General features: G+C 40.5%; 1 protein-coding gene across 24 annotated transcripts in view; it reads right to left on the bottom strand.

The window, feature by feature from the left end:
- The window catches only part of C2cd5 (C2 calcium dependent domain containing 5), a 95,706-nt gene that overhangs the window by 12,739 nt on the left and 65,393 nt on the right, over positions 1-17,574 (bottom strand). For all 24 annotated transcript variants that reach the window (XM_057766612.1, XM_057766675.1, XM_057766646.1 and 21 more), the window contains 8 exons: positions 16,252-16,416; positions 12,334-12,474; positions 9,534-9,597; positions 9,222-9,283; positions 8,926-9,024; positions 8,297-8,386; positions 7,743-7,830; positions 7,536-7,622 (listed from right to left, as the gene is read on the bottom strand). In XM_057766612.1, coding sequence (XP_057622595.1) covers positions 7,536-7,622; positions 7,743-7,830; positions 8,297-8,386; positions 8,926-9,024; positions 9,222-9,283; positions 9,534-9,597; positions 12,334-12,474; positions 16,252-16,416 — 796 coding nt within the window. The remainder of the gene's footprint in view (positions 1-7,535; positions 7,623-7,742; positions 7,831-8,296; positions 8,387-8,925; positions 9,025-9,221; positions 9,284-9,533; positions 9,598-12,333; positions 12,475-16,251; positions 16,417-17,574) is intronic.

Genomic DNA, 17,574 nt, shown 5'->3' with positions numbered 1-17,574 from the left:
AAGTGTCAACTAAGTAAATGTATTTTCCATCTCTAATGTACTGACATTTTGGTAATACTTTCAAATTAATAAAATCTAACTACTCAAGATATGATTTGTATAGAACATTCTCCTAAACGGAGTAGCTAACACTGGAGAGCATACAATAGTTGGCAGTCCTCTAAATATGGAGTTGATTAAGAAATGGTAATTGGATACAGGCCACAGATATCTGTGAAGGTGCCACCTGCAGACATGTCTGAACATCGATCATCATGTCCACAGGTAGTCTCCATACCTAACTAGTACAGTGCTCGTGATTCAAGAGGCTGAGGAACTGAGTAAGTTTGAAGGAGATGGCAATACAGGAAGAAGCTGGGGAGGCTCTGACATGTGTTCAGAGGCTTGATAGTCTGTAGAGACCCTACAGGGCAGGAAGGGACTCCATGCATACATGGAGAACAAGCAGTTCACTACAGGCTTGGAGGTTTCCAGGGTTCTCTGGGGTCCCTGCCAAGCAGGACAGACTCTGAGTATTACAGAAAGGACAGCTGAGCTGGGTGTGACGATAAACATCTACCTACCAAGTTGGAAGGTAGAGGCAGGAGTTCAAGGCGGTTTCAAAAAACCAAGAGTTAGGGTACTGTAGCTTCATAGTAGACTGTCTATCTAGAAAGCTAAGGCTCTGGGCCTTGATCTCCATTAACAGGAGAGAGAGAGAGAGAGAGAGAGAGAGAGAGAGAGAGAGAGAGAGAGAGAGAGAGAGAGAGAGAGAGAGAGAGAATATGTATAGTTCACATTAGGCATCCTATGAATTTTTCTTTTTTTCAGGAGCAAAGAGGAATAGCTAAAATCATTGTAGAAACCACCAAAACAAAATTCTCTTCCATAATTCAGTATTGCTGTATGTGATTTCATGGCAACCCTAAACTGTGCCAAGTGGAAACGACACGGTACAAAGCACTATGAAAAATGTTTGTGTCTGTAAAAAGCACTTGGGTACACACTGTAACCCGGCATTTGGGAAGAGATCTGAGGAGGATCAGAACTTTAAAGTCATCCTCAGCTATGCAGTGAGTCTGCTCAGTCTGCCTATATATAATCTTGTATCTCAATAAGTAAATAAATCTATGTTATTTTCTACAGAGAATAAGCTAATAAGAGTGCATGCTTTTGAGAAGGGAAATGAAGAGAAAAGGAAACTTTATTTTAGACTACATGAATACATTTTTATAGTATATATATATATATTTCTCTCTGAAATTACCACTCTCCCCCTAAACACTGATAATGGGGGTCTTTTTTAAAAATTTATTTCTTTATTATGTATACAATGTTCTGCCTGCCTGCCAGAAGAGGGCACCAGATCTCATAGATGGCTGTGAGCTACCATGTGGTTGCTGGGAATTGAACTCAGGACCTCTGGAAGAACAGCCAGTGCTCTTAACCTCTGAGCCATCTCTCCAGTCCCGATAATGGGGGTCTTTATTCCCTAACTTTAACTGTTTTGAATCATAGATATTCTGTTCAAAAAGTCTTTCTGAAAACTTGAAAGAGCCCAGTTATGACTACTATACTTGCTATGATCTTAACTCTTCTCATCAAGAAATGTTCAAGGTCAGCTGGACTGGGGACAAGTGAACTTTGGCAATTCAGTCCAATTTGCACACCTCAGACACAAAAGTCCTCAGACTCTTGGCTCCTTCTCAATATAGTCTGCTCCCCAGGTTACAGACTCTCAAACAAGAAAGCACTACAACTGTATGCAGTGTGGCTCATCGACACACTGCTAACTCTAACAATAAAACAATAAGCAATCTCCAGGTTATTTCTACATGGAGGACACCAGACTTCACTATTTCTCACTAAGCATCATTCAAGCTCTGCTGGGGAGCTAGCCCTGAAGTCTGGGTCATCTGAACATCTCCATGAGAGAGCGAGGCAAGGAGTTCTCATGTGAGAGCCCCACTCCACCTGCAAAGAGCTGATGTCAAGACACAGCAGTCCATGCTTCTTTTATAACCCCTGCCCGTGTGTGTGTGTGTGTGTGTGTGTGTGTGTGTGTGTGTGTGTCTGCGCCCATGGCCATGTGAACAGCTTGCAGGGAGCATACTTCCTTCTTCAATCATATGAAACCTGGGAATGGAACTCAGATTGGTCATCAGATCTGGTGGCAAGCTGATCAGCTGTAATGACTCAGAGTCATTACACTGGCCCTACTTCTGATTGCTTAACAAAGTCATTATCACTGGGCATGCCTATTATCCCAGGAATATGGGTCAGGAGGACTACTGAATATTTACAACCGGTCTGGGCTACATAGCAAGTATCAGACCAGCCAGGGCTCCACAGTACAGCACGATCATGTTAGCAAACTAAAAATAAACAAAAAGGTACCATTAAGTAATAACTGTCACTCCCAGAGGAATAAATCGAAGCAGGCAGAGCAAATAAGGTTCAAATTAGTGCTCTCTTAGCTTACTCTAACAATACTTAGCAAGCCCTATATCCACAAACAGGAGAATAAAACAAACCCAGATTAAGAATGGGCTAGCAGACATGAATATATTAATGACCAGAACAACAGCTGCAAAGACTCTTCCAAGTCCTTCTCAGTAGTCTGTCATAACCAGTGACGAGAGCGTCTCTCATCTGTAGCTCCTCCGAGGTGCATGCTGACCTTCTGTTGCCTGGAGAACAGTACTACAGCTAGTTAGGCTAGATGGCTCCATCCTCCAGGGAAATTGGAGCCACTGTAAAAGGTCAGTTTGGTGTTTCCTCCACACTACATTACAGGCTTTTTCAAGTTGCCAGAACCTGATGTAGGCCTTCCCAGCCTCCAGAACCTGAGCCACTGAGTTTCTAGTCAGAAATTTCTAAATCACCTTGTTTTCTGGTGAGCAACACACGTTGGACAAAGACCACTACAACACAAACTACTAACTCTAGTGACTTTTCACTTCTCACCATTACAATTTATCAATCAGCTTTGCTATAAATTTAGAGTGAACATCTTTTTAAAAATTACTGTTTAAAAATTCCTACAAATATAATATTCTCTTGTAGAGTAAAAGGTATTATAGCCCAGAGTCTTTAATTTTTAACAATTTTCCCACTTAAACATTCAAAGTTTTAAGTTACTATAATCACAACTGAGTTTTGACATTCTTTCAGGCATTTTATCAATATAATGAATGATTGGATATACTTTATATATAAAAAGGTGGCTCAATGACTAAGTTAATGATGAATCTAAAGACAGATATAAACCTATCCATAATGCTACTTAGATGTGGATGAACTGATAAAGAAACTGCCACATAAGAGTTGTAAATTATTAAGGCATAAAGATAGAAATAAAAGCTTCAATTTGAATAGCTTATAATGGAAAACCAACAGTAAGATATCAGCAATGTATACATTGAAAAACATATAACAAACTTGCATGTGGGTCACAAATTCCAAGTCAAGACAAGCAGCCTCCACTACTTTCTTCTGTTTGAATTCCTTATCATAGTCTGGGCACCTATCCTTCTCAGGGGAAGCTTTACAGCTTCTCTCCTGAGCACTGTCACTGCTCTGCCTCTCCTGGGTCTCCCTGTCCTCAAGCGCCCGAAGACAGGGAAAGCGACCCTTGTGCTGTTTAAGTCCCTCCTTTCCATCCCATCTCTTAAATGAGCTAGATACGTGTACCCTATTATTACATTTTGTTTCATTCATTTATTTGTTTTGGGGCCTCATATTCTAACAGTCCAGGCTGGCCTGCCTCAGTCTCCCACGTTCTGGGATTCCATCTAGCTTGCCTCTCTGGTTTTCATATCCCTCATTCTCAATCCCGATAGCTTCTCTACCCTGCTACTGCTTTGGTCCAACTCTATGAAGACTATTTACAGATTCTTTCTTACTGCTGTCATCATTTTGATCATAATTTCAAAATATACAGTCTTTACAAAGCAGACACAGCAGATGTACAAGAGACTATGACTATATAAAGCTATTTGTAGTACCATAAAGAACTACTATGTAGAGTTAAGAATTCAGAACATTTATTTGTAGAAAAAATAAAAACTAGTGCTTACAGATTTCCAATCTGGCTACCACAGTCAGTGGCTGATTAAACAGAGTGCCCTGCACGGCTACAGCCCCTCCACTGAGCAGGAAGGACTAAGCAGGCACAAAGCAGCCCAGAGACAGAAAACACGAATGGATGGAAAGGTCCTTGTCTGTACTTTTAACCAATAAAAACTAAGTTATGCTAATTAAACTTCAAGAGTAGTAAACTATCAACATCTAAATAGAACTATCATTCTATAATAGATTGGATTTACAACATATCTGAGATAGATTTAAAGTAGTATACGGCTTATAGTTGTTTAAGTCCACCACCTCACTGTAACTAATACCTCAAAGTTTATGTCTTCAGACTTTTGTTTTGCTTTTGTTTTTCTGTTTTTGATATAGAGTTTCTCTGTGTAGCGTTGGCTGTCCTGGAACTCAATTTTTAAATCAGGTTGGCCTTGAACTCACAGAGATCATTCTGCCTCTGCCTCCCAAGTTCTGGGACTAAAGGTGTATGACACCACTACCTGGCTTTTTGTTTTTAATATCTTCAGATTTTAAAGTAATGTTAACCTTTTACAAACATTAAAGCACAAAATTATTGAGCTCAATATTGTATGAGAAAAAAAATCTCATTTTAAAACTTTTTTACTGAGGATATCTTCACTTAGGTTCTATGTTTTTACTCTATTTCTCTCTCTTCCTTTTTCTATAGGTATCATTTTAAAGTACCCTTAAAAAATGCAGAAAAAAAATGTCCAAAATGTGGGTATAGGGGAGGCTAAGTCATCGTGGCAGTGTAGAATCTCTTACAGCACGGCCTCCTGGACAAGCTTCGTGGTGATACCATACCAGGTATGTTCCTCCTAAAATCCTGACAGCCTTCACTTGACGTTCTTTAAGAAGTGATGGAAAATCAGCACCTTTTAATATTTCACAGCAAACAAAACTAAGTAACTATCAAGGTGACAGTGAGTCAACCAGAAATCTGAGGCCAATAAACTTTTGTTACTTTAAAAAACAAAATCAAATTCATCATGAAACAGAAAAACTGACCATGGCTGGACAATTCAGAGCCTGGTTTACTCTTAACAGTGAATTAGAATAGATACATGTAATGAAAGCAGTGCATGACATTTACCATTGTGATAACAAAAAAAAAAAAATAATAATGAAAGGTTTATTTAAACAAAGATGTAATTGTTAATAAACATATTATTATTGGCTCTTCAAACTACCCTCCCTGTCAACATAAAAAGAGATAAATAAAAAACAACCCCCGCTTTTATAAGACCATGAATGGTAAGGAGCAGTCAATGTCCGAGGGAGCAGGCTAGTCCCTGGGCATCCTTCCTAGCCCTCCCGCCTGCCTCTGCCTCCCAAGTGCTGGGATTAAAGGTGTGTGCCACTCCAATATAAACATGTTAGCAACTACAGAACCACAACATATAGAAACTGAAGGAATTTTTAAAATTTCACTTAAAAGTACAAAACTTCCAGGTTTCCGACATGAGGAGCCAGGCTGACGGAGGCCTGCTGTCAGTGGGCTAGCACACCCACACAGCAGCCTGCACACAGGCTTCCTCCATCTCAGGCCTCTCATGCTGCCTTCTCAAATGAGCCGCACACACTCCGGGCAGTTCACAAAAAGACCTTCTATCCAAATGCTTCTTCCTTTGTTCTTTAGTTCACAAATATCATTTCATAACGCTGAGCACGTGAGCAGTAGTTGGAACCCCTCAGCATGGAACCCCTCAGCATGGATGAAACCCATCAGTATGGATGAAACCCATCAGTATGGATGGAACCCCTCAGTATGGATGGAACCCATCAGCATGGATGGAACCCCTCAGCATGGATGGAACCCCTCAGCATGGATGGAACCCCTCAGCATGGATGGAACCCCTCAGTATGGATGGAATCCCTCAGTATGGATGGAACCCCTCAGTATGGATGGAACCCATCAGTATAGATGGAACCCATCAGCATGGACAGGGTACACTCACAAGCTTCATCCTACTCCTCTGCATCATCCAGTCAGCAATGACAGCATGGCTAAAATCCAGCTAATGTGCACCCCAACTCCAAACATACATTCTTGTAAATCAACAACAGATTAAACCTTCATTGACTAGGTTTTAGGGGTGCTTTCTCATTGCAGAGGCTTCTCTTTTTATCCCAAAAAAGAGCGGGATCTAAGGAGGCCAAGGAAGATTCTTTTCTTAAGATTTACTTATTTTAGGTGTGCAAGTGTTCTGTCTGCCTGTATGTCTACGCTGAGTATGTGTACTGACAACCACAGCGGCCAGAGAAGGGCATCAGATCCCCTGAAATCAGCTATAGACAGTTGTGAGCGGCCATATGAGCCCTGAATCCAAACCTGATCCTTAAACTCTGAGCCATTTTGTCAGGTCCCTCAAGAAGATTTTTAGCAATAATAGTTTCTTCTCTAAAAACTATGTTTACTCAGAAACCTGAACTCAGATACCTCTGAACTAGATTTCCCCTTTATCTTCCAAGAAGTTAAGGATTGCTAAGACTTTCTGTACAAATCCAAAATTGAAATTTAGTTGATGACAAAAAAAGATGACCAAAGTTACTAGGTGATAAAATTCAGAATCTGAACATGGATTATCTCTTTAAATCTATGGGCTATGAGGTAAACATATATTTCTACATGGAGAGACGGGCCTTACACTGAATGATTTAGTGAACACATACACACACACACACACTTATTCTGTTTTCTACATAATTTGTTATCAAATAAAAGTATGCATAGATAGAACAATTTCAAGTGTTATAATTATAATAATTAATTTTCTGTTAAATGAAATATAACATAATATATAATATAAATATAACATAATATATAACTAATTTTATACCTAATTGAAAAATAACTTATTATTTCTCAACTAAAAACTTTAGAATAAAATAAAACTACATTTACAGACTATGTAACAGAAGATTAGACACAACAGTTTTGAGAAGTTAAAATAAAAATTATACTAAAAGAGAGAAATAAAGAAAAAAGCAACCTTCTTATTCTTTTCTATGGAATGTAGGAACCCAGAGAATTTTCCCATTAAGAAGAAATTATTTTCCATTTGAAAAACTATCAATTTCTTATAAAAACGATGTCCTCCAATGACAGCTATGGTGAAAAGATGGAAACATTCTTGGCTAACCTGAACATCCCCCAGACAGTCTATGAAAATCTCAAATGTTAAAGACCTCTACTAGAAGAAAATTTACCAGACAAAAATCGCTCTGTGTAAATATTTACCCTGGGAACTCAAATCTTCAAACTTTAAATCAATCTCAATCTTAAAACTTTAGTATAAGGATAGAACACACGAAAAAGGGCCTTCACAGTTTATAATCTCTTCACATACTTTGTCCCGTTCATGCATATGGAAAACACACAATGACAGATGAAGGGCAGACTCCTCAGCTGACTAGAGAGGGGGCAGAGCTTCTCCCGTGGGACCAACCTTTGGTTGCTGGGAAAGCAGGAGCGGGCAGTGAGTCTGAGCAGAGCTCCAGCGGGAACTGCAGCAGCTCGTCGTTATCCGTAGAGGCTGGAGAGGCAAACACAGCAGTTACTGAGCAGTCATCTACTGTTCCAGCTTTAAACTAAAAACCTGTCACACAGCTGCAACGGACAAATGAGAACTTAACTTCCTGACATCAAAATTTACCTCTCTGCAGTGTCTTTTCAGCATGGGCTTTTGTGGTCTGTAAAGCCTGGTTTTTATCAAAAGTTATCGCGACTGCTGTGACTGTAACCTAGGATTAGAGAAACAACTGAGATCAGCAAAACGATCACTAACAACATTAAATGTCTTACAATTTGTTTTCAGCACCATGGGACACTCTGTATCAACTGACTAGTTTGCCCTTCCTGATTAAGACTCTCAATCAGGAAACTATGGAAACTCAGATATGCAACGTGTATATATAGCTAAACCTAAACATTTCTGAAAGAGCCTTCTCTGAAAGACAGGGACTGTTAAAGTCGTGAACAATGAGCCCCATTCTGTTTACTGTGGCCTCAGTGGGAAGATACATGTGAATCTCCTGCAGATAACCAGCAATAAGGAAATTAAATACGCAGCCATATGCATACTAATATACTTCAGATAGTCTGAGTTAAAACACTGCGTCGTAGTTACTTAGTTATGGTAACAATAAACTAAAAACAGCACAAAGGGCTAGACACCTCTTCCACAATCAATGGCACCTTCAAAGTTACCTGGATTAGCTCGTCTTCAGGCAGAGACACTGTGAAGTTCACATGGCAGAGGCAGCAGGGAGTCATGGAGCGGAGTTTGAAGTACAGGCTCTGCAAGGAAGAGAGGACGGTGACTTACCTCCTCGCTTCGTGAAACTAATTCTGTCCAAGGACATTACATCATAAAAGGTGAAAACCAAGAAAGGAAAGCAAAACTGGCCCCTCTCTCTGAGAGCACAGTGTCAGTGACTAGCTGTCAGTAAGCCTTAAGTGCTTACAGTGTATGATCATGTAAACACAGAGGACATAAAGTCACAGGCAGGACTGTCTTAGAAGGAAGAGGACTGAGGGGAGCCCGGTCACAGCATGCACTGCAACGAACTAACACAACATTATAGAACCTACCACTCTATGCAAAGAAAATGCACTGATAAAGGATTAATGTTTGTCAATAACTCAGGCTCTTAAAACCACTCTACAGATGTACTAGATTTTTATGAAAGTTTAGCTACTATATTAAATAGCTTCTTTCACAGTACCAACTCTTAAGAGAGTCTCATGTGGCGCAGCTGAGACTGACAGGCATGCGAGGCACGAGGGACAAAGGAGACTGGTCCAGTTAACCTGGGTTCTGAGTGGCAGGTTCCTACCTTGAGCAAGTTCTCACACAGGCCGTTGAAGTTCTTATTGAGAGCTTGATTAGTCAGGTTGAGGCTGCTCAGTCTGACCACTCTTACTGATGTAAACATCTAGGGGTGGGACACAGAACACAACATCTTGTTATTCTTCCCTGTAAGTCTAATAATTGATAAAACTGGCAAACAATGATAACTAATGAAATTTAAAAGTGTTTGTAATTGCTACTCGGGGTCAAAAGGAATAGGTATTTAAGTGACACTTACTTATATATATATGGTATTTGTTTCAAATTAATAAAACAGTTTACCTGTATTTCTGATGTCCAATTATTTATGCCAGGCATAATTTCTGTATTACAACTATAAAATCCTGCCAAAACAAATTATAATTAAAATGTGATATTTTATTGATTATGGTTTTAGAAATGATGGTTCTCAACAATAAAATCTAAATATAGAACTTCCATTACTGAGTTCAATGCCACCCTGAGTTACATGAAACCCCATTTCAAAAACAACCAATAACTGAATTTCTAAGCTAAAAAGAAAGTTAGTCCTACAAAGAGGAGCCAGAACGTTGGGGCACACAGGCTTTATCTCAGAGCGAGCTCGCTGTGTACCTGAAGGCGGGGGAACATCAGTGAGGAGGGAGTGCACATCTTCCATGGCGTCAGTGTCGTCAATCTGGAGACAGAGAGATAAAACCACTAAATGACATGGCATCCATGGCTTGGATCTAGAAACAGAAAGATAAAACTACCACATAACCACTAAACACAGAAGTTGTCCTGATTCCTTAAAATCACTTTCATTATCTGAAAGGCAGAAGATTTAAGAACTAAGAAAATGCAGAGCCATTTCCCCTGCCACCGCATTTAACTTGGGGGTTGGAGACAGGGCTCAGAGTTAAGGGTGCTTGCGGCTCTTCCCAGGACCCAAACCGAGATACTCGCAACAGCCTTAAATGGCAGCCTCTGGTATGAGAATAGCCTTCACAGGCTCACAGATCTGCATACCTGCTCTCCAGATAGCAGAACTGCTTGGGAAGGATTAGGAGGTGTAGCCTTGTTGGAGGAGGTGTGTCATTTGGGGTAGGATTTGAGGTTTCAAAATCCCATGACATTCCCAGTTAGCTCTCTCAGCCTCCTACTCAAAGAAAAGGATGACAGCACCCACCTACTACTCCATCACCACACCAACCTGCCTGCTGCCATGCTCACGCGCTATCATGATGGTCATGGGCTCTTAACCTCTGGCTCTATAGCCACAATAAACTCTTTTCTTCCAGAAGTTGCCTTGGTCATGGTATCTCTTCACAGTAATAGAAAGGAACTAAGATACCCTCTTCTTGCCTCTGCAGACATCCTCACATATGTTCATACACCATACAAATACATGCATATAAAAAAATGTAACATAAAGCAAAATTCTAGCATCAGCAAATTTCCCCACAGTAACAACTTTAAATACTTCTAAGTGAAATCTTTTAAAGTATACTGAGGTTACATTTATATAGACTTTTCAAGAAGCTTTTTCAACAGTCCATATATAATATAAACAAGGCTAAACAGAACCATAGTGCTCTCTTATCCCAACATCCCAGCCATGCTTACCTCCACTCTTGTTTAGGCTCCCAGTCATGGCCACAACGCAAGCCACAATTCCCTGAACACTCACAAGCAGGATCACAAGCATTCCCCATCTCTCCCTCCTCCTGAATCTGTACCTTGCCCTCATCTTCTGCCCACATTGCAAGCACTTTTTCTTGTGTGCCTCTGCCCAACCAGGATGTTAGCAGCTGTCATATCAGTTATACTCTGGACCAAAATTCAAGTGATGCTTAGCCACCTAGAGCCTGGTAAAATATTTTTAGGGCCCCACCTTGAAATTCTCTTTTACTAGATCTGAAGTAGAGTCCTAACAATCCCCATTTTTGCAAGCTCCAGGAAGTGCTGATATTACAGCTGGCCATGGTACCTTGCACAGCTTCACAGCCTATGACCTCCTTGAGCCACACTGCTTCTCCACTGACCTCTCCTTTTACTCATCTCAAACTGCAGAACACTGGAGAACAGGTTACTACTTCTGCAAATGAAAATTCATCTCAGGGGCCAGAGGGATGGCTCAGCAGTTAAGAACACATACTGTTCTTGGAGAAGATCCAGCTTTGGTTCCTAGCACCCATGCTGGGTGGTTCATAATGAATTCCTGTAACTCCAGATCTGGGGATCTAGATCTCTCTGTCCTCAAGGGGCACCTGCAAAAACTCATGAAGGTGCACACACATACTCACATGAATAAAAGAAAAACCAAATTAATAAATCTTAAAAAACTAAAAGCCTCTCATCTCACTTTAATTGCTCGTCTCTCATGGGAGACATCCTAGGACAGCCAAAGGCACTGTTTGGGACTCTTATCCCAACACAATTCTACCAGCAGCTTCTAGAATCACCGGGGTAAACACACCAGATTCTACTCCCTAATGCTTCCCTCACAACATGCATATGTCATTCAACTCCTTCCATTCTACAGTAGGAAGATCTCCTGCCCCTCCTAAAGCTACTCTCAGGACAGGGCAAAAGGAACTGGTCAGAAAACAGTGAACTGCTGAGCACTGGTTCATGACTCCATGGCCACTCTCTGAAAAGCTTAAATGTTCTAACTGTCCTTTAATAAAGACTGTCAAGACAATTTCTTGCACTCAGTGAGAATACACAGTATTCAGTATTCAATGGAACAGCAATACTTACCAAATACAATCATAAAAAGTGATACTGATACTGTGTTTGAGACGGTGCATTTTGTGATTAAAGACGTTCAAGTTTTAAAAAAAAAATGACTCCAAATGTTTACTATTATAGGTGAGTGTCCTTTCCCTAGAATGCTGGGACTCAAACCCTTCAGATTCCAATGTTCCAGACTCTGGTATCTACACATATTTAAAGGGTTAAACATCCCTACTCCTAAACTCCAAAGACTAAAATGCTCCAAAATCCAAAACTTTTAACATGAACTTTCAAATTTTTTCTTTGGGGGGAGCAGGGGACAGGGAGACATATAGGGCTTATATAGTCTGGAGTACCAGGATCACAACTTCACACCGTGTCCAGTTGACATGGTGCTTGGGATTGTGCACATGGCCTCGGGAACACTAGGCAAGCACCTTACCCCCGCCACAAAATTTGGAATTTCTGGACAATTCGGATTTTAGATCTCTGATGAGGGCTGCTCACCTTGTCTTGTACTATTAGTCCAACCCACATTACCGCATCAGTTACCCAGGGCTAGTCATGTCTGCAGTGCCCACAACTTCACTGATACTCGTAAAACTTACAGTACAAGTTGTATATCAGGTTAGAATTTAATTACAAAATATTTATCTTCTGAAACTTTTAGGACATTATTCCAATGCAGTATTACCTCTAACACGAACGCGTCTTTTTTCCCATGTGAAAGGTCTAATTCTGTAACTTCATCAGAACTTTCCGATTGTGATCTTAAAAGTCTTGAACGCTGTCTAGGTTCTGGGATGGGCGATCCTATAATCTCTTCAGATACCTCCTAAAAGACATACAGTTATGGAGAATGAATTTTCCTGTCTGGGATGGGCGATCCTATAATTTCTTCAGATACCTCCTAAAAGACATACAGTTATGGAGAATGAATTTTCCTGTCTGGTTTTAAAGTTTTATACTAATAGGCATCTTTCTGAGAAGAAAACAATCCACATGATACATTCAGTGAACTCTCTATTTAAGTTGAACCTTTCAGGTTACAGAAGACACAGATACTCCTTTCATCTGTAAAGCAGGTTAACTGTCAAGGGCATAACAAGGTCAAGCTGACATCTAGTGCACAGACGGGGAACTACAACGGGCTCAGAACCTTGCCAATACAGGCTACAACTATTTCTATATACTGTATATATTTTCTATGAAGAATTTCAAAGTACAATTGGTTATATAAAGATTTAAAACTTTTCCAGGAAAGGGATTTACTCTTTCATAGCCTTTCTTATCTAGTAGCAATCTTTCAAAAATCTACCACAGTTAAATGTGAAGAATAAGAAAAGTATGTGTAATAGAACAAGATAATACATACATATCCAAATGCATGTACAAGCTATGCAATTTGGCATGCTAAATAATCTTCAAAAGCAACAAAATGGATCTTCTACAATCAGTGTATAGTGTCATCCTGCATATAGTCAAGGACCTGGGCCACAGTGTGTGAGCTCAAAAGGCAAAGCCTGCTGCTGATGCCCAGAAACCTCCTTTACAAAAATGAGGGTTACAATAGAGGTTTTCCAAAATATAATATAAAATGTTCACTGATGGTGTGTGCCTAAAAAAAAAAAAAGACAACCAGTGCAGTTCCAAGGCACCCGTGGAGTGCTGTCGTACACGTTCATATTATATACAGAACCCGCCCTGCATGCCTCTGAAAGAGTGCGTTATAACCAGCGAAAAATGAGAGAAGAACACAACTCTAAGCTAAAAACTAAATGAGGAATCCATGCAAGGCAGCAGCTCTGGTGGATTTGTTGTTGTTGTTGTTGTTTTTCACTAAAAAGAATACTACCTTTTGTGATTGTGAGTTTTGAATTCTGTGACTGCCTCTCTTGCTACTAAATGGTAACACTTGATATTTGGTACAGTCAAGTCTTGTAAATTAGGCTACCACAGTAGTATCATTTTAAAAGTCTCTCTTACTTTGATATCATATATTGTCTTAATGAAATCTGAACATCAAAATATTTTCAATTTTGCTATAGTGCCCACCTGAGTGTCAATAAAGAGCAGCTGAAGCAAAAAAAAAATATTTTCAATTTATTGAGGAAACTTAATCCAATGGGAGCAGTCAGCGAAGGCTATCTTCCTAAGAGAAGGGCACTGACCCACATCTCTATTCAATAGTAAGCAGCTGGAGTTTAAGAGCACACACTTCTCTTGCAGAGAACTCGATCAGGTAGCTAACAGCCACCTGTAACTCCAGCTGCAGGGGATCCAGTGCCCTCTCTGGCCTCTACAAGCACATGCATTCCTATGCACATACTGCTGCCCTACATATACATAATGAAAATAAAATCTACAGCTCAATATTAACATATTGAAAGGTGGGTACAGACTGACTGCTATATACAACTTAAAACATAAAATTGTTATATGAACGAATAGTGGCCTAGGAATCAAGCCTGGGTACCAACTTTGTCAAACAGTTCCTAAAAATAAAGACAATTAATATACTTGGTGTCTGAAGGAAGAAAAGACATACTGGAATAAAATCGATACCTGTTGGAATTTTTAAAATCATAACAGATTTTCTTCTTCCTCAAAAGCCTGAGCTGTATGAAAGGAAGAGCAACTCGGTGTTCTCTGGGCAGAGTAACTTAATTTGTGTTCTTATTGAGCGTCTGTCTCCAAGAGGCTCTCACAGCCACCCCTCCATATTCACAGGGTAATGGTTCCAGGACCCCATGGATATTAAAATATGCAGGTGTTTCAGTAGGCTTCACAAAATGACAAAGAATCTGCACATAACTTACACATAATTTGTTATGTGTGTGCTTTCATAATTTGAAGAAGTGGAGATCAAATCTAGGGCCTAGCACATTCTAGGCCAGTGTTCTACACTGAGCTACATGAGTTGAAGCTGTATAGACAGTTGTTACACTATGCTGTTTAAGGACTAATGGCAAGACACAGAGCATGAGCCTGCTCGTGGTGCAGATGAGAGTGACGATGCACAGTCTGACTATCACAGTAGTGGAAGACGGAACCTCACTGACACCTGGCAGGCAGAGTGGCTGCAGAGCACATGGGCGATCAGGACGGAGTCACATATGAAAGAGCAGTGAACACCACTGGAACCAACCAACAAACTACACGGAGCTCCAGTGCAGCAGCTTCATCGAACCCAAAAGGCATAAACACTGTAACAGCATGTTCAAATACCAAAATGTAATTACAGAAGAAAAACAATGTGCAAATGTTTATTAGCAAGGGCTATGAGAGCTTTTAAGACTATTTTTTCAGATATTAATATGGTAACACTTCAGCATTTCATTGTTTTTAAGTTTCAAGTCATTGTCCAGCAGAAACACAAAGCAAGTGACACTATATAATAAAGAAAAAACAGAACTAAGTTTAATGGAATTTTTGTTTATCTCATTATATTTAAAACATTACATTTTCAACATGTAATTAAAATAAATATACTGAAGAGATATTTTACACTATTTTTACACTGTTTTCAAAGTGTATTTTATAATTAGAGCAAATCCCAATTCAAGCTGGTTGAACAGCAAAGGCCCAGTGGCCCCACACTGAGCCTCACACTTCTCATCAAATCCGTGAGCCCTCAGCTTTACCACTCTGCTCCAAGAACAGAACCAAAGCTATAAGTGAAGCATGAATTCTGAGGCAGCATATCAAAAGACCAGCCCAAACTAGAATTATGTATAAAATTCTTAAAATGTTACTCAAGCAGTACCACTTTGTGGGAGTAGTTATCATCTGAAACTCATTAAAAGTGATTTAATTGTAACTGTGGCACGTTTCTGTTAGCTCAGACTATGGCTGAAGGTGTCTGCACTGTGCGAAAAGGGGATGCAGCTGCAAGCTTAGGGACTGACTATGGCGAGCGTGGCAACCAACCTGAAAGAAGGAGCAGGCACTGAGGCGTCCCCGCTACTGCGCTCTCACTGCTCAAGAAGGGTCTCATTCTGCAGCCCTACTGCGCTCTCGCTGCTCAAGAAGGGTCTCATTCTGCAGCCCTACTGCGCTCTCGCTGCTCAAGAAGGGTCTCATTCTGCAGCCCAGTCTGGCCTCAAACACACAGTAACTGTTCTACCTCAGCTTCCCAAGTGCTGGGATGTAAGTCAATATGCCAGCCAAAAGAGAAAAATTTAAACCACTTACCTAACAAACATTTAACAAATATTTACTGAGAAACAGTTACTGAAAGGAGACCTTCCTACATTGAGACACACAGCTGTGATGGAGTTGTACTTTACAGGTCACAGTAGGCAAGAGAAAAAAGTTTAAAACCTTTGGGTGTATACAAAAGCCACGCCTGTGAACATGCATACACACTCATACACATATATGTAAAGGCACCACCACACGGGCATCACAGGAAACAGGAATAACAAGAAGCAAAACTCCAAAGGAGAGCTGTACTCTGTACACTCGATGTTGGAGGAGTCCCATCCAGAAGGAGATGTTTAAGCAAAGACAGAAGGAGAGGTGGAAAAACTCATGTCCACAGGAAGATCTCTAGATACACCACATCCGATCAGTAACTGGTCCATTCCGCTGGCAGGCTCCATCCACTTACCGGAGGATTGATTTCATACAGTTCTTTGTTCTTGGCGATCGTGTCGTTGATTCTCTTCTGCATGTGGGAGATGTGCTGCTCATAGGAGCCGTCACTGGGGGTCTTCCCAGCGATCTGGATCCCACCAGGAGTCGGCAAAGCGGCTAGGTAGACCCCTGTGGCCGACTAATGAGAGTTACAGGGATATAATCAGAGAGAACATCAAATGACTGCTCCGTACTAAAGACACATGGCCAGGCCACGTCTATAAGAACACACAAAAGCTAACAAGTGTTGCTCTACTCAGGGAGGTTCCTAAGTGATGGAAAACAGCTGTGAAAGGGATTCTCTAAGTAACCAAGTATACCTTTTAAAGCTTTTGCCTCATTTTATTAAAAAAAAAAGAACTCTGAGAAGTTTGGGCAGGAGGATATGATGTTCAAGGTAAGCCTGAGTTTCAGTGTGAGTTCCAGACCAGTCTGGGCTATAGTGTGAGACCATGTCTCAAAATATCTAAAATACACACATAAAAATAACTTGAAATCTAACATACCTTAGCAAAAAAAAAAAAAACTACTAAAACAGTAACCAATGAGTAGACAGTCTGCTGGAGAAGGGCAACAGAGGAGAAGCACTGCAATCCCAACAGAAAGGATGAGGTAAGAAAATGCAAGCAGCCTCATCCCCGTGTGCATTCTCCCACTCACTCCACAGCCACCAACACACACAGCATACTTGACACATTCATTTGACTATTTAACACAACGATAATTTCTCATTCTCCAGCAGTCACTGTACAAAATCAGTACTGGAAAGTTATGAGAACTATAAAGCAAGGTAAGAATCTACGTGTGTGTTTAAGCCACCACAAGCAGAGCAAAGTGTGAAGAAATCTAAGCGTTACAGTGGGTGTAGAGGCACATGCCTGTAATCCCAGCTCTTGAGAGGTAGACCCAAGATGATAAGGAATTCAAGATCAGCCTCAGTTACATAACAAGTTGAAGATCAGTCTGGGCTTCTTAAAACCCTATCTCAAAAAGAGTAAAAGCAGGGCTGGCAAGACATCAAGTAAAGGCATTCCCTGCAAATCTCGATGGCCTGGATCATCAGGCTTGACGAACCTGCACAGTGGAGGAGAGAAGTGACTCTACAGATTGTCCTTTAGTCCCAGCAAGCTCACCATGGTCTCTGCAGCACAGGGGGTGCACACACACAAGTAAACGTGAGACAATAACAACAGCGAAAAGAGAAGCATTGAAGTAGGGGCATGGCAGAGGCAGTTCTTCCTTGGGTATTTGTATATTTAACGTGAAATTGGTCAAATGTCAACTTTGTAAGATTCTA

Source organism: Chionomys nivalis, chromosome 1 (genome assembly GCF_950005125.1).
Source record: "Chionomys nivalis chromosome 1, mChiNiv1.1, whole genome shotgun sequence".
Taxonomy (NCBI): domain Eukaryota; kingdom Metazoa; phylum Chordata; class Mammalia; order Rodentia; family Cricetidae; genus Chionomys; species Chionomys nivalis.
Note: the sequence above shows the minus strand (reverse complement) of the source record. Positions and strands in the feature narration are given on the sequence as shown.